The sequence below is a fragment of the Arctopsyche grandis genome, chromosome 5, assembly GCF_051622035.1.
Source record: "Arctopsyche grandis isolate Sample6627 chromosome 5, ASM5162203v2, whole genome shotgun sequence".
NCBI classification, from domain to species: Eukaryota; Metazoa; Arthropoda; class Insecta; order Trichoptera; family Hydropsychidae; genus Arctopsyche; species Arctopsyche grandis.
In genome coordinates, this window is record NC_135359.1 from 32,930,587 (window position 1) to 32,956,412 (window position 25,826).

Consider the following 25,826-nt stretch of genomic DNA (forward strand, 5'->3'; position numbering starts at 1 on the left):
TACGTATGATTTCTATAAATTAAAATACTATTTTATTAAGTATGCGAAATTTATTGCACTTGAGTTTAGAATAATTACAATAAATAATTTCAACTTGTATGTAAATACAGAACTCTCTTACAACATTTTTATTTATTGAAATTCGTTGCCGATTTGAAATGATTTCCTTTTTAACTTCTCATGGCGCATTGAATCATATTCATAATAAAATATTGGGAACTACATGAATATTAATTATAATAAAACAGTTTGCTTTAACCCTCCCTCACCGAAGTGGGGTATGCAAGTGCCCCAATTTTTACGTTTTTCGTAATAACTATGTGGTTTTCAAAGCTATACACCCTATATTTCTTGTATTCCTAGAATGAACTACAAGAAATTTATTTTAATAGATTTTGTATGATTTAGAAAAGGGGGTACATCGTAAAAAAATACATTTATACATTTCTACGTTCCAAAGTATGATTTAAAGGCGGTAGCGATTAGTCATGTTTTTGACTGTTCGCTTGCATATTCTTGTTGATCGATGAATCAATGCGAGAGAAAGAGACAGCTATATTTTCGTAAGCTATTGTTTTTGTCGCTTTTGGCGTGTGGCTATTGAGTCGTGCAGTCGCCTGTTGGCTTTACCTATGTGTGTTTGCGTGTTGATGCTTGTCGTTATTCTTAATACAAAAATAGTCAAAAACATGCTATAGGACTAAAACTTTTTTATGTTGATGTATAAAATGATTAATAAGATATATATTAAACCCATTTGTATTGAGAAAATCTGTATTTTGATTTAAAAAATACTGGGGTCTTACTTGACCCCGGTTCGGGATACTCGTTCGATCTCGACGCTCCGTCCTTCAAAGGTTAAAATTTGAATTTAAATAAATCATAGACGCCACTTATGGGAGATTTGTCAGCAGACAAATCTCTCGAAAATTTTCCTGCTACGACATTTGTCTTAGCTAGAGACTCTATAACAAACCCTACAACAGACAAATCTCTATACTTCGTGTCTGAGAATATTTTATCATATGAATATAATCAAATGCAATCAACTGATTCAGATGACCTCGAACTCATTATATATAAGTAAAAGTCATTTATTTGATAATATTGTGGGCCTTATCTGTTACTTTCCGCTGAAAAACAGCTACGAAAAACAAATTGCTAGGTTACTAAATTACCGGTTTATCTGCAGACCAAATTCTAAACCAGCAACTATAAAAGTATGACTAAAAAAGTTTATCAACAACTGCAGAACTTTGCAACAGGATGCTATGAAAATTTAATTGAATATCCCTGCTGAGTGAAATCCAGACAAGGCAAAAATAAAACTGGTTTATAAACTTTACAAAAATCCGTTAAAATAACATAGATACAGTATCATAAAAATGACAATATGCATATTTCGATATACAAAAAAAAACGAACAACCGTATTCTGTTTCTAATTTTTCATGAATTTTAATATAAAACGAACAATTTTAAATATTCTAATACATATGTATGTATGCAATGAAAATAGCTCAAATATTATAAAGTTTATCAATTAAATTTGATTTAAAAAAACACGTATTGGTTATATGTATGTATATTATGTTCACAATACATCTCAAATCTTCTCTAATAGCTCAGTGATAACTGTTTTACACATTATTTTTCTTTTTGTCTTATTTTAATGTTGATGTTTGAAGCATAAGAGGAAAAAAGCTCAAAAACTTATTCACAATTCTTATAATACATATGTATATCTGTCAATGAAGTTTTTTTACGAAACTGGTTTAATATTAATATACATACATACATAAATATATATGTACATATATTGCCTTTGATCAAGATTTGAATTTTTACCTTTATCAGTGGCGTACGTGACTATTCAGAAAGAACTTGAGTGTCACATGAATTCGTTTTTGGTTTGATCTTTCCAAGAAATAAAAAATAAAATGGCTATTTTTCAAAAAAGTATCTTTTAAATATGAAATCCATTAGCTAAACATTGTCCACGATTATTCAATATAATAATATAATAATTTAATTTTTGGAAAACATTTTTACGCACATACATACATATGTATATTGTTGTTGTGTAAATGTTCGTTAAAATACAGCTTTTTATTGAATATGTACACAACAATACAAATTTATCAAATAAATCAATTACAAGTTTCCATACGAAATATTTAAATATACAAAAAAATTTATAAAACAATAAAATAAATAGTAGAATTTAAATACTAATTTATTAATGTTTACACATCATACAATAAACATTTATTATCTACTATATAAAACACTTAAGTTTGTTCATATATGTATGTATATATTTATGTATCTTGTACCGTCGTACTACGTATTTTTCGTCAACAAAAACTCGTATATGTATGTATTTATGTACCTACGTATTTTTTGTCAACAGTCTATTGTTCTGACGACATTGAACAAATAATTGCCTTTTTTTCGATTCAAAGGATTCGAAGTTCCCGAGGGCGTAGGCGCCGTGGGCGAAGCCCTACGGCTTTGCCCTCTAAGGGGCGCAGACGCTGAGGGCGAAGCCCTAGGGGGCGCAGACCCCGGGGGTATACATATAATTTTTTATAAGAGACTTACTATATATGTACATATGTATGTTTATTTGTTCGTGACAGTCAATTTAATAAAAAAAAAACAAAAAAGTATTCAAATAAATTTATGTAAAATGTTTACTATTAGATTATTCATGTTTAAGCGGCTTATATTACAAATACCGAGCGAAGCCGGGTAATAAAGCTAGTATATTATACAATACATTATACATTACATAATATAAATAGGTACAAAATTTCATTGTTTTATTTTTTATTTTTTTTGTGAACGTTATTAAAATTAAAATGCAAAACGTAAGTCGCCAGACCAACAATATTCATTGGCACGATTCTTACTCAAGTTTAAGTTAAAAATATATATAAATAATTAAGTGACGGATAATCTAGAATTTATAGCAATTTTTTGCCACGAATAAGCGTAGCTCTTTGTCAAAAACATTATTTAATTATAACAAATACATTATCTTATATATGTACGTCACAGTTAAAACACTGCCAACAAAATATAATACGAACATAATAATAGATCAACAAAAATGTTCTACGTATATATACTGTTTGCTACCGATGTTTCCTCTAGGGAAATAAGTCTGCGCATTTAACGCCATCTATTAAAAATTTATTTAATTAATTAATTTTTCTATTGACGTTTTATATTATTTATATGTACATAGAAAGGTAGGTAGTTATCATTTTCTTCATATTAAACAATTAAAGATAAATTAAAAAATAAATATATTTAAAAGGTATTTGAAAAAAATATGATCACATTTCTTTAATTTTTTTTTTAATTAATAGCCTTATATTCCATAACCCATGCGATGATATTTCATCGGACAAAACACTGGTTTAATTATAATATGTGTGTAGGGTCAGTTTGTACACATATTAGTGTATGTATTATCTGATTACATCTGCTAGACCCAAATACATTTAAAAATTTAGTTTATTAGCATCATAAAATACAATGAGTAATTATAATTTTTGACGGCCACGTAATGACGTAAATAGTCCAAATATTCGAATGATAAAAATTTCGTCAACCTAAAATTTACGCCACTCTGTATTTTGCAGTTAGAAAAAAATGTAACTATTCAATTATACATACATACATATTTCTACACGTATAATAGGATATGGCAAAATTTACGCACAAGCATGACAAAGTGCGTGATGACATTCATTATAAAATATATATCGCATTACGACAATAAGAAGTCTCCAAAAACCAGGTAACGGTCTAAATTATATATATTATATATAATAATGCGAATAATGAGTCTCATTATACATATGTACATATTTATGTATGTTCGTATATAAAAATGAATCGCAAAAAAGTTAAATAACAAAACGACGCCACAATGAAGGTTTTTGTGGAGTTTTTCCTGTTCGTTAGGGCCATTTGTCTAATTAAAAGTTTACTAATGCTTAAGTTCTTAAATATTTTAATTTATCCCCTGATCAATCGACCACCCAATTATATATGTACATATGTTTATATGTAATTAATATAAACAACATGTTTGAATTGTATACAATTTGAGTAAGCCGTTGAATATGATTAATGTATGACAATGACGATGAATATTAATATTATATAATACATGTATTAGACTAGTTGTTTATCAAATAAATCAATTACAAGCTTCCATACGAAATATTTTAATATATAAAAAATATGTCATAAAACAATAAAATAAATAGTAAAATTTAAAAAATAATTTATTACTGTTTACACATTATACAATATATATTAATTATATACTAGTTGTTTTACCCGGCTTCGCTCAGTATTTGTAATATAAACAGCTTAAGAGGGCTGTACTCCAGAAACCTTAATTTTGTTACCGTTCCTTTCTTCGATATATATGTATATTGAGTGTATGTATATATTGAGTGAATGTGACAATATATATCAATATATATATATATATATATTGAGAGAATGCGACAGTTGCGCTTCGACCAGATAAAACGTATTTTAAATTGACAAAATCGAGGTTTCGTATTCTCCTATTTTCTTCTCCAAAACTGAACCAATTTTTAAAAAAATTTCATCATCGGTATGAGAAAGATACTTTCTGTGCATCTATCGGCGTATTTTTTTTTAAATCGACCGTTAAATAAGCACGCTGGACTCGTTTCGTAGGTGTAAAAAAGAGGCGATTTTATAGATGTTTGGCGGCTCCTAGCTCCTATAAAAAATAATTAATCAAAAAAATAAAACAATAGATGCACCCCAATGGTGGATATCCATAGCATATTAAAAAATAATTTCTCTAGTGCCATAATTGAAGAAAGGAGAAGTATAGTACGTTTGTATGGACAAGGCGCTGCTGTCCAGCCCTCTTAAACGTGGCGAATAATAATAATAGTGAATATCGATTTGTTTTTTTATTAAATTTATTTGAATGGAAAAAAATATAAAACTCAACCGATTGAATTGTCGTCATAGAGACTTTGTTTTGTTTACGAAGTTCCCAATCAAAGATACAAACATTCAAAGTCTCTTTCGAAATTATATTTATTTTTATTTACATACCTCCTTTACGATTACAATTCAGGAAAAATTTGCCTCTTATCCGATCGTTTTCAAACTTTGCCATATTGCTCATTTTGGTCATCAATATAAGTGAATGGATCCTCCGTCATTACGATAGTGCAAAAATATCGTGTAAGACGCGTTTGAAATTTGAACTTCTGAAAAGTGCCTGACGTTTATCCAGTTTTTAGTTTTAAACGTAGATGGTGGTAGTAAAATAAAATTATTGGTATTTTTATTCAAAATAATAATTTTATATACAAATTAAAGAAGTTTTTAAAAAACATTTTTTTTACAAACCTCTTTTATGATTTTTTAATATATTAGCCACAGTGAAATTACAGAGAGCTCAAACCCGTCACTGTGGCCAGTCATTCAATGACAACATAATAATAATATAATATAACATCATAATAGCCACATAACCAGCAGTATGGCTTAATGGTAGCGTGTATGCTTAGCACCAAGTGATCAGTGGTTTCTATCCGCTATACTGCTGGTTAGATTTGGGGGTATTGTGACTCCAAATCGATCGTTTCACATCAGAGTTTGCCGATTTTATCTGATCATTGTTGAAACGGTTCCTCAAAATTGGCAAAAAATCATCTTTCTTTTTGTCACAAATCTTCTGTATTTATTGTATGTACAATTTGTAAAAATTATGTACAAATCTAAAATCCATGAATGTGTGTCAATGTATTAATTCTGTAATTAATAAATTAATAAATTGTTATTTCGTGTTCTTCAGCTTCTCGACATACAGTGATTTATGTAATAATAAAATGATGCATTGTTTGTAATTAATTGTCCAGGAAGGCGCATTGGGATCTTCCTGTCAAGCCTTCCTGGTAAAAATAAAATAAAATAACATAACATCATCATAATAATAATATAACATATCATAATAATAATAATAATAATTACATATCATCATAATAATAATAAAACCATAACATCATAATAAGAGGCAAATTTTTACTGAATTGTAATCGTAAGTGAAACGTAAAGGAGGTTTGTAAAAATATTAATCATTCACATTTAAATAAGTCGATTTCGCCAGCAACCAGGTTAAGCAGATATATCGCCCTAGATATAGGAGACGTTGCCAACACATTTGTGCGAGCCACAGGAGGAACAAACAAATCACGATTCCTCAGGTCCCTGAATTTACTAGGTTAATAAAACCTAAATTCATTAAAAACCTGAGGATTGTGTATTATCCCATTTAATTGCTTAAAAAAGTTCCTTCCCAGAGACATAGCACGACGAGACTCCAATGAGTTGAAGCCTAACGCCCCTAATAAGAATGCACTAGGATATAGCCAAGGATAATAACCATACAATTTCATATAAAGATATCTGAGCAACCGTTTTTGGATTCTCTCAATCGTAAATGAATGAGTTATATGGGTAGAACTCCATATAATGGAAGAAAATTCTAGAAAGCTACGTACTAGAGATTCATAAATAATTTTAAACAGCAATGCACTCTGGAAAGGTTTACTAACTCGTAGTACGAATTCCATCATTTTTGTGGCCCACAAACAAATATTTTCTATGTGCCGTTTAAAATGAAAATGATTTGAGAACATGACCCCCAAATCACAAAATTCATCCACAAACTTTAATTGGACACCACTTAGACGATAGGGATAAATCAAGCGATTTGAAGATCACATTGAGGACTCAGCATTTTTGAATGCTAAAAGATAATTTATTTTCTTTTAGCAAGACCAACTTGACAGTGCATCTATGTAAGTCCAACTGGAGAAGGGTTGTGTCACTATGAGACTTAAGTCTTAAAAAGTTTAAGGTCATATACATAACATACATATGTATGTATAACATTTAATATATGTATAACTACAGAAGACTAAAATTCATGTGTCCAAAAATACATAAATATGTATGTATGTACTGCGTATATGAAAAATATAAAAAAACCCAGCCGAGCATATTTTTCAACATCCGTATCATTTATATTTAAATTAGTGTGACTAAATTTGAATATAAAATATAATATAAATAAATAAAATTTTCCACGTCCATTTTGCATCTCTTCAGTTTAATGATATTGCGCATTTAATTTTTTATCGACTGTTGATTTTGTCAACAATAAAAATATTCAAAAAAAAATTTTTATAATATACAATTAAATATTGCAATACTACAAGTCCTATGTACTTACATTCAACATAATGCATGATTAACGTACACTATATTGTATTGCCGAAACATCTGACAGTATTTTTAAACATTCCAAGGAAAATATTGACCCTCAGCTGAGATCACCAAAAAAATAAAATGACTAAAACATTTTAAAACGACCGTAAGTCTGATTTTACGATAATTTTCATGCATTTATTTTAACCTCTATAGTACATGAAATTATATTAATAATTTAATATAAATCATTTAATTCAATCGTTATTCCGTCATTCAAATTACCTTCATATTATATTATACCTATATGTATGTTCATATAAATGTACATACAAACGTACATAGACCCCAAATATTTGTATAAAATCATCAGCACTATATAAATATAATCATATCATATTAGAAATGCAGAATTAATTGTAATAATCATTAATTAGTCTTTGGTACTGTTTATCATCTTCATTGATTGGTGACTTTATTTTAAAGTGAGTGAGGATAGCTAGAAGATACAAAATATGAAACAAAAATGATTTTGGAATATTTTTTGACTAGGCTTTTTGGGTTAAAATTCCAATATTATAAATATATGAATGATGTACCTGTATTTCAGTGGCTCTCAAGTGTGGCTACTAGGCGATTTTGACACGAAGTGAGTGGGAATTAACTATATATGTACATACATATGTATGTATACTTATGAGTGAAATCCCAAAGTTAGCTGGGAAAAGTGGTTTCAATGTTATTCATTATACTTAAATAAAATATCCCGCATTGAAATCTATTACATATACATCATTTAAGAATATTTTACTTATAAAGAATGAACTTCTTTTATTTATATAATGTTGTTTTTGAGATTTAAATAATATCTTCAATTTATGTACATTAAAGATATTATTTAAAAGTTTAAATAAAATCCCTGCTTTGCTTGTTTTTTTACAAACTTTTTGGTTTAATTTGGTTAGTTAGTTTAGGTTAGGTTTAGAGGTTCCAAAAAACAGAAAAAAACGTTCCAAAGTCCGGTTTTCGTTTTTTTTACAAATAAAAAGCCGGTTGACCGACTTTCACCGGTTTCAGAAAATTAAGATTTTTTTGATGTTTTAAATTTTTATATCAAAAAAAAAAATGTAAATATATATATATGTATTTTGTTTTGCAAAACAATAACTGCTTAAAAATTAAATTGAGTTATAAACATTATGAACTTTCATAAGATCATTATTACATATTTTATATTATTATTACAAATATCACAGCGGTAAAATGGCAGATCCTGAATACGCACAAATTATTAAATTATTTAAATCAGCTACAAAGAAGAACGAGTTATGTAAAACCACAAATTCTGGAAAACCGAATTTTCCGAAATTCTGAAAGGCCTTGTGTAAGTTATTGAAACTACTTTCATTAATTTTTTATATTGATTTATGCCCTGTTCTTATGTTTAATACTATGTATATCTCAAAGCCACCGCTAATAGTACCATACCTAATTTTTGTTGTTCAAATAAAGTTTGGATCCAATACACATTTTTTTTTGGTCTTTCATAGAAATTTGAAATTCTTAATTATTAGTTTCAAGGAAAAAAACATTAATTAAAGAAAATCTTAAAAAGCTAGTTGATCGAGCCAAAAATTCCAGTTTTCGGTTTTTTGAAAGTTGGTCAAAAAGCCGGTTTTTCCGTTTCGGTTTAAGCCGGCTTAGAAGCCCTAGGTTGGGTTAAGTTCTTAGCCGGTTAAAATTTTTGAGCTGATTTTCAACCACTTCCATCGCTCTTCCAACATACGGGGGTTAGATTTCAATAAAATAGGCAAATTTCTACGACATGACGCTAGGGGAACTTAAGCATTTGTCATCTGTCAGATCGATGTGATGACAGCTTGCGTTTTGGCTGACGTCTTCGCCACCCCCACAGAACTACAATTAACACGTATTGAACAGATATAACAGTTACTTTATATAAACTCAATTTTACAAGCTTTCACACTTTCTCATATACATAAGTTTTAAATTCACTTATACATAAGAGGATATTTTATTTTTTAAATAACGCAAAAAAAATTAAAATTAAATCACAAGGTGATGAGACCGACTAAATTTCACGTAATAACCACTGCTATAGATGAAGGTGCTAAGACCCCGACCCGAATAGGATATACATACATATGTACAAGTTGTGTGAAAAATATATTTTTTTTACAAAAAACGTATTTTCTTTTTTTTATTTTAAATTTATTGTAGGATGCAAAAAATATTCATACAGTATTTCGGAATTTAAGTAAATTATTAAAAATATGATATTTTTCATATTTTTTGCCGACGTCATTTATACATGCAAAAATGCTAATATGTATATTAAAATATTTAGCAGCATATATTAATTATGTTGAGAAGGAACTGAAAAATGTATACACACATACATACATACATACATACATATTTATGCAGTTTTCACTTAATATTAACGTCTAATATCATTGAGTTGTCTGCAATAATTCTTAAAAAGAATTAACCAGTACAAAGCAATTAAAACTGAGAATTTATTATATATTTATTTTTTGTTTAGAAAAAAATATAATAATATTAAATAATAAATTAAATATGGAAGGATAGCACTGACTAAAACATATTGTAAATATGTACACATATAATACTTCATGAACAACACAACTTTTAAAAACCAAAATCAAATAAATATCGACATACCATATTATACCAATTTCTAATATTTGATAGGATTTTATTTATAGATTTATGATAATTATAATAAGAAACTTACTTTACTGTATTTGTAGTAGTGAAAAGCATGCCCCAATACGAACTATATTCATTATATTATATATTTCAATATTGCATAATTTTCACATAAAAATATTGTAATGATAATAAATATGATAATTTCGTGAACATCTTACTATTTTTTGCGAATTCTCTCATATTCATTCAATTTCGCAATATAATATTTCAATATTGAATATTGATGAACGTGAATCGATACAAATTGAACGCAAATGAAGGGAAACTTACAAAAGGCAAAAGTTATACTTTCGGTTGTCGGATTTTGTTCAAAAATTTTTTATTACTTAAAATCACTATAAATAGTATATACATTAAATATCAAGAAAATAAAAATAGCTTAAAAGGTCGCAATAAAATAATGAAATATATTTCAATATTTCGGCTTAAGAATTTTAACCAAAACCATATCAGCTCTAAGTGAGTACATAAAAAATACAAATATAAATGTTTAACTTGATACGTTCAGGGGTGTGGAAAGAATCGTTGTCACAACATTTTTTACTTTTTCTAAGAGGAAAAAATTCCACTTTTTTTATTTTCACCACATTGATACAAGAATTACATATATAATACTTGAATTTACTCGTGAAGAGCACACATGCTTATGTGGTCGGGAAAAATAGTGGAAGAAAAATCGAAAAACACAGGTGACCAATAAGTCAATAAACACGTTTTTAAACGCAATTTAAAAACAAAATCAAAAATAATGACACTACTATGACCCAACCAAAGACGAACCCATACATACATGTAAGGCGCCCACAGACAAACACAGAGACGCAAGGCGCTCGCCAACAAACACATTTCAGAGGGAATAAAATTCTGAGAGAATTCAAAGCACAATTAACGAAATTCAAATGATGAAATCAAGGAATTCAAAATTAGTTATTACTAGCTGAACCCGGGATGCATTGCAATGTCAGAATCAGGCATGCAATTCCCGTTTCAAGTGATAGTTGAAGCTCTACTTACGTATCTTCTAACGCCGTGTCTTCATAAACCAACTGGTAACGTGGTTGCCAACGAAAACATTTCCTTGACTACACAATGGCGCTTCAAACTTTCGCGTCGGTAAAATCGTAATTACGAAAATTATTATTAAAAGCTTTTTTCCCGTTTTTTTTTCACAGTAATCTTCCCGGACATGCATACAACAAATCCTGAAAGTTCCATCGTAATCGATTGAGTGGTTTAGGAGCCTATACGAGACAGACAGACAAACAGATATTCAATTTTATAGATATATAGATTTATTCAGCTTAATTCATATACATACATCAATAAAATAATAAATATTCTAAAATATTTTAAAATAATAAATATTCTAAAATAATAAACATATTATGAATGATAATTTCTGTTATTCACTTCAACTGGTATTTTAGCGGTGACATTCAAAGTGACAACTTCGTTATTCTGCAAAGCCACTGTGTTGACAGCGTTTTTCTTATTTCCTTTCATGAAATCAGTGATTATTTTGTTGAGAGCAATATTGGGAGACTCAAAAACTAGAGTGAAAAAGTATGAAGCTATTAGCGTCAAGACTACAAATCCGGCACCTCTGTAAAGCTGAAATAAAAAGTTAAACATGAAATATGTACATTGAGAGAGAAACTGACTCATCTAAGAACTACTGATTACAACTTACAACTTTGTGGATTGCCAAATGATAGGGCGTATCGCTTTGCGAAATCACGCTGTATATCACCAAAACATTCAAGAGATAGGACACGTAACTAAGCCGGGAGAATGGAAACCAGATTTTCCAACAAAGAATCTTGGCAACCAAACCTTTAAATGTGAACTTTGGTTAGAGAAAATGTTGAGAAACACATTATACTATACAAAATGAATATTTGAATAACCTCCGTTTCCAGTTTCGTGTTCTACTACCAACCAAGCGATCGCAATCGCCCAAAATATCCTCGATAATCCCATGTATACGGCGCTATACCACAAACTTAAGCCTCCAATATTTAGCCCGAATAAACAGAAGACAATCATCGCAGTCATGGTGATACGTATTAACCATTTTACGAACTGAAAATATATAATGCATATTCACTGTGGATACAGACAGTATTATGTATCTTATGGTATTCCTGGTTCTCGAAATACAGTGATTTATGTAATAATAAAATGGTGCATTGTATGTAGTTAATTGTCTAGGAAGGCGCATTGGAGTCTTCTTGTCAAGCCTTCCTAGTATAAATGTATGTAAAATAAAAAAATATATACAAACTTGACGAAGAAATACATGAAAATGTCGTTCTGAAAACCCTCAACAATATTCGAACGAATCCTTTTATCACACAGAATATTTAAAGGATTTTATTTATTTATTTTACATACAAATTAAGGTTTTGATATGTCATTCTGAAAACACTCAACAATATTCGAACGAATCCTTTTATCACACAGAATATTTAAAGCCTTTAATTTATTTATTTTACATCCAAATTAAGGATCCACCAACTGGCAATATCTCAAGATTCGTTTTCCTAACTTTTCCGGTGTATTTCTTTCTCAACTTTGTATGTTTTTTTTTATTTTACATAGATATATGTATATACCAGGAAGGCTTGACAATTAATTACAAACAATGCAGCATTTTATTTGTACATAAATCACTGTATTTCGAGAAGCTGAAGAACACGAAATAACAATTAATCAATTAATTAATTAAATAATTAATGCATTGAGACATCAATGGATTTAGATTTGTACATATTTTTTACAAATTGTCCATACAATAAATTCAGAAGATTTGTGACAACAGGAAAGATGATTTTTTGCCAATTTTGAGGAACCATTTCAACAATATGTATATACCAACAATATATAATAACCGGCAGCGTGGACTAATGGTTAGCATATTATGCTTTCGAGTAACATGGTCACGGTTCGATTCCCACTAATATCTGTTAGCCAGACCATGGTTTCGATGGTTTGCTAATTTTTCTGATTATCATTGAAACGATTCCTGTAAATTGGCATTTCCTTTCGATTATCTCTTGCAAATCTCAAGTTATTCATACTACGAACATTTCTCCATATGTATATGTCACTGTGGATGAATATGAATTCGCATTGTATAAAAAAGCTTGACGTTGGATCACCTGTCTTATGGACAGGTGATGGAATCCTGACATATCACTATGACATTAATTATTAGAAATAAATACACAAAATCGATATATCACCTTGTTAATAAGCAATTTTTTTTCAAGATGGTAAACCAAATATGCTGCATAAACACCAACAATATAAGGGCCGATTCTAATAAATGGATGGTAGTAAATCGCAGATGCTTTAGAGTACATTTGGTCAGTCCTGAAACAATAACAGACGGCTAATAATAGTCCCATACCATACAATCGTACATACATATATGCATGTTTCATAAAAATACTTACATAAGGTATATATTATGTTCGTAAACGAAATACACCGTAAAACCGATGGATCCAAAGAACAAAGAGGTGATTAGAACTGCTGCAGTTTTAAAATACCTTTAAAAAATAAATTTTATAACATCATTAAATCAGAATGAATTGATTATTTTCATGGTCATTTTAAACGAGATGGGAGGGATTAGATATGGAATAACGTATAACTAATATCGTTCCAATCGATGTAAATTGCGATCCAATTGTCGATTTTTTACAAGCTTCACTCTGTTACTTCAGTGACATACCAGCACGTCAAAAAAATATAGTCTGATCTTGTACCACTTGCATTATTCAATTTGCTTTGATATATTACTGACATACGGGGATTAGCTAACATTCAAGTAAGCTTATGTCCAATTTAATCCAGCAGCGTGGTTCGGTAGTTGCGTTGATACTAAGCACCGAGAGGTCGCCATGAGCTGACTGCGATTGAAAGAATTTATTCCGAGTATAATCTTTAATGCTGCTGGTTAGACTTGGATATTTGTGACTCCAAGTCGATCGTTTCCTATCAGAGTTTGCAAATTAATCTGATTTCGTTGTTGAAGCAGTTCCTCCATCAAATTGGCAAAAACCATCCTACCCACTATGTCACCACTATTTGAATATGATCTCAAAAATGTATTATATATTATAACATAGATGTCTCGCAAATTTTCTTATATATAGTATTTGTATTATGCTTATATGTCTGGTTACAGTGACGCGTTAAAGTGTTCTATAATGTCACTGTGACTAATAAGTAAATAAATATAATCAACGAACTCATTAAAATTTACGGTGAAACCTTGTATCAGATCGGACGATGACAGCTCGCTTTCTACACGCTTCTTACTACCACCCCTTTGCAACTCATTGAAACAGTGGTAAAACTTCGTTTTTACTCTCATCTCAAATAATATTATACTTTATGATATTCTTTGTTTTATTCACTTATATATTAATTCGTTTTTATACCATACTATTGTTGTGCCCTATGGAATATTATCGCATGGGTTATGGCATATTAAGTTATTAAATAAATAAAAAAAATAAATAAATGTGTCGGTCCTGTGTTTGATCCGCAAGCGGTAATATTTTTTATTACTAGCCTCTTCTTACTTCACTTTCGATATTTTCGTCTGACGAAATTTAGGTTCTTATCCGATCGTTTTCAAACTTTGCCATTTTGCTCGGTTTGGTCATCAATATATGTGGAAATAAAGTCCGCCATTATTTCAAATACCTTTTTTTTTCATATAAATATAAATATTTAATTAATTATATTAAATATAATTAATTTATATTTAATATAAAAAATGATAAAAACTACCTACCTACATATAAACAATATAAAACACCATTAGGAAAATTAATTAATTAAATTTTCAATAGATGGTGCTAAATGCTCAGAGACTTGCCTAGAGGAAACATTGGTAGCAAACAGTATATATATAAGTATTTTGTTGATCTGTTATTATGATCGTATTATATTCGTACGTTTTGTTGGCAGTTTTGGCTGTGAAGTACATATAATATGTTGAATCTATCAATATGTTATCTTTCACAGAGCCACAGAATAGCGATATTATATGTATACATATACGATGATGAAGATATTTTCTCACGAGTAAGGGACCCCCTATCGGCATATTTATCACGCAATGACGTGATATTCCACGACTGTGTTTCATGGTGGATAGAAAAGAGATATTTGTATATCACTGTTCGACACGAAAATTGTTCAGAGACGAGATATGACTTTTCTTATAGATCTATGCCCAGTGAATACGAATCTGGTAATAAAAAAATGTTGATTGGCTCGAGATTCGGAGATATGTGTTTTTTAAATCGCGCGATTTTTCTATATCTTGGTGTTGTTCGGTCGATGTCTTAAAATCCGTCAATTTCAAAATGAATATTGGAATCTATAGTCGGGTATTTTATCTTTCATTTGTAGTACTTTTCAGCTTTCAAATCTCTCTAAGTAGTCGTCCAGTTCAAATCAAAAGTCAAAAGTACGTATTTTCACTTGGGATTTTTTCCCACTGCTAATACTATTTTATATTGAGTATTTTCTATTGAAAAATGTTTATTGGGATAGTTTTCTGGCCACACTATTGTTTGTTTTCGTTTAAAAGGGTTAAATGTGCTGAATTTTAAATCGGTAAAATTGCGAGCTAAAAACTCGTACCATTATTTACTCGTATTTACACGAATCTGAATTGAATTAATAGGGATAATATATTAAATTGTCTTTATACGAGAATTAAATGAAATTACACTTATTCCAAAATCATATTTCGACTATTCTTGTTGCTTCATAACAAAAATTCTATTGATAACTGGCTTACCTCGATAAAATAAACATTTTTTATTACCAGAATCGTGTTCACTGGGCATAGATCTATAAAAAAAGTCATATCTCGTCTCTGAACCAAAAAAAAGTAGTCATTTGTCGAACAGTGTATTTAAAGAAATTCAGGTTTAAGAAACCCAACAGGGAGTCCCCAACGCGTCACATGGCGAGGGCAGAAGAAAAACTTACATAGTCGATAGAATCAGGCAAAAACTAACGACGACGAAAAATTGCATGTCGTCGCTGAGATACCAGGTGTAACCCAAGCACATTTCAGTCCGTGGAAAGAAACTGTTTATGTAGAGCAAATTTCGCCACCAATATTTCGGGCAGATCTCATAGTTAGTATTTAAAATAGGTGCTATTTTGGGTCTCCACGTGAATACGAAAACACTCATAGCAAATGAGATCATATAAGATGGAGTTATCCTGTAACAAATTACCATGAATATGCAATATTAATATTTCAAACTTAATAAAAAATAGTAAACTAACCTTAGAATTCTTTTAAAGATACTAAAACTCAATAGACTTGCTCGCTCTGATATATTGTACTTTTTTTCTTTCGACGGACCGTATTCTGCTTGAAAAAACATATAAGCTGCAAGATATCCGCTGGAATACATAAATATGTACGTTCAAACTAATATCTCAAGATTCAATCCCTGGCCCGGTGTTGCTGGCCAGACCTTGGGTATATGTACATACATATACATATGTATGTATGGGTCAATCGTTTCAATCAGAGTTTGCCAATTTATCTGATTTAATTGTTAACCCTTTGAATGCTTTTGCCAACAAGTCCACGGAATTGAAAAACGCCAATAGGCGTTGTATTTTGAGCATCTACAAAGTAAACAAAAATACTACCCGCTAAGCCTTACAGGTAGCATTGAAAAAAAATGCATTGAACATGCGTCATGTAATCCGTGTCATTCATTTGTCACCGTTTATTGAGACTGGTTTACACCGGAATTTCTGAATTTATAACCATAGCAGAATTTCCCGATGGAAATTCCTAACTGCCGAGTATTTTAGATTGTGGCTTGGCATTTAGATTGTGAGCATTACATTTTAACAACAATGAAGAAGATGGAACTAATTTTGAAAAAATGCATTCATTAATAGACTTCTTTTGTTTATTTTATATAGTTGCAAGATATATTAGAGAGTCTTAGCACACCTTTACAAAACTCAAAATCCTCGGCGGTAGTTATCTAGGGTTTGTTTGGATTATCTACAATTTTATGCCGACTTTCTTTTGAATTTCTAAATAATTCTAGTTGGAAATGTTGGCGAAATTTAGATGTCTCTATGATATTGTTTGAATTTATATGTATGTAATTGTATTTGTAATGTTTAGAAATGTTAGTAGATACTTATGAAAAAAATGGGTTTATATACCGCATGCCTCTATATAGTTGAAGCATTATATAATACTTTTATGAGTACTAACCTTATGCAGAAAAATGTATCGACTGTATAGTTCACTAATCCTAGTGAAAATAAGCCGATAAAGTTTGGTTTTAAAACTGTTAGTGCTCCATTATCGTAAGCTGGAATCACAGCTAATACAGAATGACTTAGAATGACGACAATCGTTGATAAAAATCTGGAATATTATCAATATTTATTTATTTATTTATTTTTACATACATATATACAAATATACCAGGAAGGCTTAACAGGTAAACTCCAAATGCGCCTTCCTGGTCCACATAATTATTACATAGATACATGTAAATCTAATCAATATCTGACATCTATCGTCAGATATTACAAATATCGTATTAATACGATAAATAACGATGAATAACTTTCATGTAACAATACGAATTTTATATTCGATAAACAACCAGAGACATCTATGGTGAGCAATATGGCGAAACCTAAGATATAACAATAACTAAAGGTTCGCAACAGAAAATTGGGAAGGAAACGCCAATTTTACAGGAATCGTTTCAATGAAAATCAGAAAAATTGGCGAATTCTGATAAGAAACGATCGACCTTGACAAATCAAGGTCTGGCCAATAGCGAGACTTAGCGGGAATCGAACTCGTAGCATCAAGTACGAGATAATTCAATATTCACCACTAGACTAGTAGGATAGTCACAGTGCTATCCATTGTTCCAGTGTTATAAATCCTTTGTACACCTGTGGCACCTTCTGGGTCCGGTGACTAGTTATAACAAACAGTAACATTTTCGAGTCTACGTATGACACTAGCATCCTGATCAATAATAACTTCCTTGCTTCACTGATCGGTTAGGTTAGTTTATCACTAATATGATATTGAAATTTTCCCATTTCGATCGAACTTACATATGTTTAATTCATTTTATAAATGTTTGCAGTAAGGAGACAAATACGCGATTCTCATATTTTAAGGTTCTCTCATGTTAGACCCGGGCCACACCGAGCAACTTTGTCGGCCGACTAGTCGCGCCACCAGAAAAAATGTAATGGAAATGTGAACGACCAAGAAGTTGACGGGTGTGGCACGCCCCATCTAACTGCATACGTTGATCATCGCTTTCAACCAAGTCGCTCGGTGTGGCCCCGGTCTTAGAGGTCCATAACGAAGCTTTTCAACTGATTCTAAGCCCGCTTTAAACGTCAATAAATTCAACCCATAAAGCCTTCAACATGAGGCCACACCCACATCCCTCAATGAATACAGACATGAAAAGAGTTTACCAATTTGTATATAGCTTGGTGGCTGTCACGTTGCTGGGTTCGATCCCGTGGGTTGACCTCGATGGAAAAGAATTTATTCCGAATATTTATGTAGGGTTGCTGGTCAGACCTGGATATTTGTGACTACAAGCTTATCGTTTCCTATCAAAGTTTGACAAATTAGCTGATTTCATTGTTGAAATCGGTTCCTCATCAATTGGCAAAAACCATCTTACCCTCAATGTCACCATTATTTGAATATGATTTTAAAAAAATCATAATCTATAAATTTATATATGTACATTTCAGTGGCGTGCGGTAAAATTCTCTCTCTTTTTGTCATACAGCCTTATTTAATGTGCGCGAGCAGGATACAAGAGGAACAGGCTGTTCTTCTTGTATCCTGCCCGTTCAAATGAAGTAAGGCTGTACGACAAAAATAGAGAGAATTTCACCGCACGCTACTGGTACATTTATTTATATAGGTAGCTAAAAAATGGCATCATAGGAAAATATTAAATTGGATCCATTGGCTATGCCGCCTTTCCCACGCTTTTTTTAATGTACACATTTCAATACCATATTGGTGATCAGTGTGCTCAAATTATTGAAATATTATTAATGTTACATTTACCTTAATCCATGTATAATTTCATGCGAACCGGATGAAACATTTGTATTACAAATGATTTTATTATTGCTATACATGCTGAAACATCGTAAAATTCTACACCCCAATCCGAAATCAATCGGTTTATGATTTTCAATAGTGAATTCATCGGTCATGGTTTTTGGGTCTGAAAAAAAAATCATATTCATAATTTCAAACGCCAAAATGACTAAAATTCAAAGCACAAACCTGTGGTATCTCCATTTACTATATTTTCAGCGATTTCAATACCATTCTTATAGCTCATGTTGGCGGACTTGCGTGATTTAATCATCGGTTGGTAGAATTTAACGTCATACACTGTTCCTACTGCACACATCATTAATGTGACAGCAATCATTGATCTAAAAATGCATAAATGTGAAGTCAAATATCAACACTGACAAACCGTTAAAGCCGGTTACTTTAACCGAGAAACGGTTATCATTTTCGAAGATTAATTGATCAGAGTGGTGGACATACTTCTTAACCGCTTAGACGCCCAGCCGACGCGCTGAGCGTATAATAGATACGGCTGTTTGCGCCTTAAGGCGCTTTGGGCAGCTAAGCGGTTAAAGTAAAAATAAAACTATTGACTTACAGAAAGGTAATCGTTTTGTAATCCCGCAGCCACGAATAGTCGTCAACAAGTTTCCTGACAAACTCCATTTGATAAGATGTATTGTACAGGTTCTGATGGGCCAATATTTTGGAATTGAAATACTTCTGCAGCAGCGTAGTCAACTCTGGTCCATCGCAAGACATGGGCAAACACAAACCCAACACCATTCTAAACTACAATATACTTCATAAATACCCTCAAAAAAGTATTAACTCTTTGCACTCGAATGCCGCCATAGCAGCGGCATTGAGGTTTGCCGTGTTACTCGAATACCGCCACTGTGGCGGCATTCAAGCATATTACGTTAGTGTCAATTATACTTTTATTGGATACTCGGAATCTTTGAATTTCCATTATATATTAATAACAAAGCATGAATGCATAATAATTCATATAAGTATAAAATGTACTGTCACTTACGTGCAATGTTGCAACCAGAGAAATGTTATAATAATAGAAGTGCCTTTATGAATAAATAAATTGTGTCAATAATACGCGGTACGTCTCCATAACTAGGCTACAACGCACGAAATATAATCAAGGTCATTACATATTCACTACAGAAATTTAAGTTTTATTTTAAGTATTATTTTTATCCACTTTTTTGTATTTGTCTGTCTTTGGGAACTCTTAAATTAACATGTAATGTATATTTCAACAAAAATATGTATAATATAAAATGAACGATGTTTATATTAATTTAATTTAAATAATTGGTTATTAATATAATTGAGTATTCGGCGCCATCAAGAGAAATGTTTTTACATTTATTTAAAAATATTTTTACATTTCTCTGGTGCCACCCCTGAAATTTTATGTAGAATCCGAGCAATCGCCATGACACTTTTAAAAACTGTCAAACTATGATGTTAATTGAATAATATGTTACTTAAATGATCAATTTACTTAAAAAATATATCCCATGTTGTTTATTGTGTATTTTTGAATGCATTGTGCAATTTTTAACGATGCACTTTCCCATCTTACGAGTAATATAAACAAACAGAGGAATATGTATCGGACATACGTCGAGCACCAAGCATCAAATACGACTGATGCCAAAATTATTTGAAAAGGTCTGTGGACATTCCTCACTTTACAACAATATGACGCCTAAAGCCACTTCCATTATTATATCTAGACTGCGGATAGAGAGCGTGCTTTTTCCAGGAATCGGGACGGTTTGGCACTATTTACAAAACTAGAGTGCAAAAAAAAGGTTCGGCAAACCTTTAACAAAGCATTTACAACAATTGAACAATGGACGGCGCGCTTTGCGTCCGCTCACTAATTATAACAATTCTCTGGTTGCAACATTTTACGGGTCATACAATTTGAAATTTGAGTCCATGCCAGGTTATTTGTTTTGTGTTCCGAACGCTCTACTTGCAAGAAATTGTCATTATTTCAAGCAGACACATAAATTTTCAAATTATTGGTGTACATCATAGATCTAGAATAGACTAAATATGGCAGATACGACGCAGCGGTCGGCGTTTTTTTCACTTCCCCCGCTAGTTAAACCCCCCGCACCCCTCAGTTAGTGACGAAAAGATGAAAAAATCTCCGCATATCTATCATAGTAGAAACGTCTAAACTATTTTAGACGTTTCTACTATGATAGAAAAGGACTTCTGATAAAAAAAGCCGACATGTATTATGGATTATAATAAATATATGAAAGGGGTAGATCGCGCAGATCAATATCTGTCTTATTATCCCATGTATCGAAAAACGAGAAAATGGACCAAAAAGGTTGTTTTGTATTTATTTAATTGTGGACTTTTTAATTCATTCAAAACATTCAAAGTTGCGAATCCAAACGGTCAATTAAAATTTTGTGATTTTTTGTTAAATATTGCAAAATTCTGGATTGATGATAAAGAACCTTCACAAACGGATTAATCCATGGACATGCAAGTACCATCTACATCCTCTGCGCCTTCAACATCAAATACATCTAAGTCTATTTCACTGAAAAGGTTATCAGGAAGTGTTAAAGAGCATCAGATAGTAAGGATAAGCATGGACAATAAACGCCTGAGAAGAAAGTGTAAAGTTGTGCATCACACAAAATTCGTAAAGAAACTGCATATATGTATGTGCAAAGAGTGTAAAGTTCCATTGCACATTGGTGAATGTTTTTCAGTTTTTCATTTAAAAAAAAAGTATTAGTACGAAAACAATGAACAATTTATGTATTTCGTGGCTGGGAAGTTCTACAAATACATATAAGAAGCAGTTGGTGAGTGATATTATGTTTTTGAGTAATTTTCATTATGAATTTGAATGTAAATTGATAATTTTATATTTAACATTTTTTTCATTATAAACATTAAACATACGCAAATGGTCATTCTGATTATACATAAAGACAGTTTATGTAATAATAGTAACAAGATTTAAGAAAAACAAAACGGTTTTAAAAATATTGATAAACGAAAATTTATGAAATACTATTGAATATTATGGTCATGAAAACATTTCCTGAAAATTTTATACATAAATGTAGGAATGATTTTTAAACGAGCCGAGCCGTATGTGTGGTTGGTCAAACTGCAAGGGATAAAGTATGTGTGTGGTATGCATGGGAGAGACCGGATGCGTGTTGTTATGGTCACTTGTTGGAGAACAAGCCCGACGACATCATGTTATAATAAATAGTTCTGACTTAATCTGCGCGTATCATTTGGAATCCTTCACATCCGGATCCTATATACACATAGTATGTCTATTGGTTTAAAAGATTTTAGTAAAACCATTCGTATTTGCCGATTTTCGCAAAAAATGAGCGGTATTTGGCGTAAGTTTCTATGGTAATCGCGCGGTCCCTAAAGTGTTACATATACATCAGCGGCGTGCGCTGAAATTCTCTCTCTTTTTGTCGTACAGCCTTAATTAATGTGCACGAACAGGATACAAGAGGAACAGCCTAGTCCTCTTGTATCCTGCTCGTGCACATTAACCCTTTCGCGGGCGAATTATTTCTAGTTGATTTTTACAAATTTCATTTCGATAGTATTACTAAAAAATACACATTTAAGTCAAATATGGAAAAAAAATTATTAAATATGTTTTAAACATTGAAAAAAAAAGTGGGAAGTATACTTCCCACGGATCTTTGGGTGGTGCAAAAATATAATTAAAAAAAATGCATTTTAAGATAAAATCATATATATTTAAAATTAAAAGAGCAAATAAACAAACAAAAGATGAAATTCAAAAAAATTAATAATAATATCCAAAAAAACATTATTTTGAAAAGTAAAAAAAAAATTAAAAACACAATGGTTCATCGAACACCATTTCCTGTTCATATAAATAAACAAGCAAAAAAATTACAACAAAACAATTCTAATAATAAACATTATTTATTATAAAATAATTTAAAACACGGTGATACACATAAAGGAACCTCACAACCACTACAAATATATTTTGATCTTTTCTCTGTATTATAAAGACTACAATATCTACATATTCTATACTTCGAACCCTTAATTAGAAAGTGGGTTCCCACTCCCTCCACTTCTTCACTTAGATCCGTGGGAAGATGTATTCCCATCAACGAAAATCGTAAGAATATGGAATAATTCAATAATAATTTATAGTACATATAATAAAGTGCAAGGAACATAAATCGATCGTTAAAATTCTTATATAGTTAAAAAATAAGATTTTACGTTGAAAAAACTGACATTTATTCAGCTGCCAAACCCTCTCGCGCGCCGCTTACCATAAACACGGACGAATTATGATTATGTTACAATCGATACAAAAGGAATCTATTGCATCGTGTTGGTGGGGATTTCCGCTAAATGTCATTGCTTTTAAAAATTCTCATATGTACACCCTCCGACTTTTTGAAGCAAATTAAGTCACTGGGAAACCGTATTCCCACGGCCCGCGAAAGGGTAAAGTAAGGCTATACGACAAAAAGAGAGAGAATTTCAGCGCACGCCACTGATATATGTACATACATACCTCGTCTACAACATGGGTGATGATTTGAATATCAGAATCATGCTGAAAGTAAGCGGCAAAATAAGCAATTGGAAATGGAGGCAAGTCCTCAGTCGTTTCTTTAGTTACAGGTCCCAATGATGGACTTGCAGAGAAATCATGAAGGACTCGAGTCGCTTCACATTGGGTTTTACTCCCCAACCAATAAATTGCACCCCAATGGAGACCACCACTTGGCATGCCTGATGCGTCTATCACTAATCAAAACAGAAATTATAGGTCAATTTAAACGCACACGAAAAATCCACAAGAGAAACGCAATATATGTACATATATAAAACTTGAATTTATCTCACATTTCATTGCCCATCTGTTCCTGTTGACAATGCCATCTGCAATCTCGATCAAATGCTTGCTGCATAAGCTGGTCGAATTTTCCATGGAAGCCGTGGCAACCAAGCCATAGAATATCGAATTTCGCATTAGATGGTCGTCAATGTTGGTACTTGGGCCGTCGTATGTTGCCACCACTGATAGCACGGTCAGTGCTAAAAGCATTAGCGTGTTGAGCGTCGCCATTTTGTTTGAACTGGACTGATGGCGATGCTCTTCAGTTTGTTTGATTGAAATTCTTCATAAGTCAATTGATCTATGCTATGTCGTCTTAAGTGCAAACTATCAATGGTGTTAAAAACTTAAAAATACTATTATTTATACGGGATTATCGTTTTACATCATCGTGCAAGTAATCTGCTATTATTATATCAATTAAGGTTTTTATTTCGTGGATTGAATATTTCACTATTATAATTCGACGAATGCAATCAATTAAAAAAAATGTCTTTTCGACAGAACGGCAATAGTAATTATATAAAAATTAATAAATTATATAAATTTAAATTTCAAATGACAAAAATTTGTTTTCAAGCTCACTTTTTATGATGATTTTTAAAAAAATAGTGTGATAATCATTTTTTTTTAAATTGAATTTTCAAATTATGGAGTTAAATGTAATTAGATTTTAAATGTATGTTTGGCCAAATGGACTTATTATTTCGACAATTTTCTTTTACATTTACAATCCCTGTCAAACCTATGCCCAATATAAGGATAAAATTATCGAGTCAGATAAAATTGGAAAATCTGGATTGTCCTAATCATCCAGATCTTATCCTGTAACAATAAAGGCGCAAACACACTAAATCGTATAACATGCACGAGCTCGTGGTTTCTAGCTGGGAAGGGCGAATCTTCAGGTCAATGTTAATTCGTATGATCTTATTATTTCGATTTTTTTTTTCATTTACAATCCCTGTCAAACCTATGTCAATATAAGGATAAAATTATCAAGTCAGATAAAATTGGAAGATCTGGATTGTCCTAATCATACAGATCTTATCTTGAAATAAAGGCGTCATTACACTTAATCGTACGACATACACGTGCTCGTGGTATCAAACCGGGAAGGGCGTTTCTTCAGATCACTATTAATTCATACGATCTTATATTTCGACAATTTTCTTTTACATTTCCAATGCCTGTCAACATGTGTCAATCTATATATACATATATAAAATTGAATGTATTTTTGTCTGTCTGTCTATCTCGTATAAGCTCCTAAACTACTCAACCAATTACGATAGAACTTTCAGGATTTGTTGTATACATGTCTGAGACGCTTATTGTGAAAAAAAAATTGGAAAAAATCTCTTGATAATAATATTCGTAATTATTATTTTACCGACGTGAAAGTTTGAAGGGACATTGTGTAGTCAAGGAAAGGTGTTCGTTGGTAGCCACAATACCAGCTATGACGACACGGCTTTGAAGAGACGTTAGTTAAGATCCGACCATCACTTGAAACGGAAACGGGAACTGCATGTGTTATTGTGGCATTGCAACGCATGCCAGGTTCAGCTAGTGTATAATAATTAGCCAGCAGTTTGGCTTAGTGGTAGCGTATATATTTAGCTCCACTGAGGTCAAAGGTTCGAGTCCTCGCCACTGCTGGTTAGATTTGGGGATTTTATGACCCAAA

General features: G+C 31.3%; 1 protein-coding gene across 1 annotated transcript; it reads right to left on the minus strand.

The window, feature by feature from the left end:
• Positions 1-16,060: 16,060 nt before the first annotated feature.
• LOC143912415 (nose resistant to fluoxetine protein 6-like) lies at positions 16,061-24,367 on the minus strand. Its single transcript, XM_077431690.1, has 7 exons — positions 24,145-24,367; positions 23,810-24,045; positions 19,805-19,998; positions 19,414-19,568; positions 19,189-19,351; positions 17,332-17,487; positions 16,061-16,304 (listed from the first exon to the last, which is right to left on the minus strand). Exons 1-7 carry the CDS (start codon positions 24,365-24,367, stop codon positions 16,061-16,063), a joined length of 1,371 nt encoding a protein of 456 aa, XP_077287816.1.
• Positions 24,368-25,826: the final 1,459 nt, after the last annotated feature.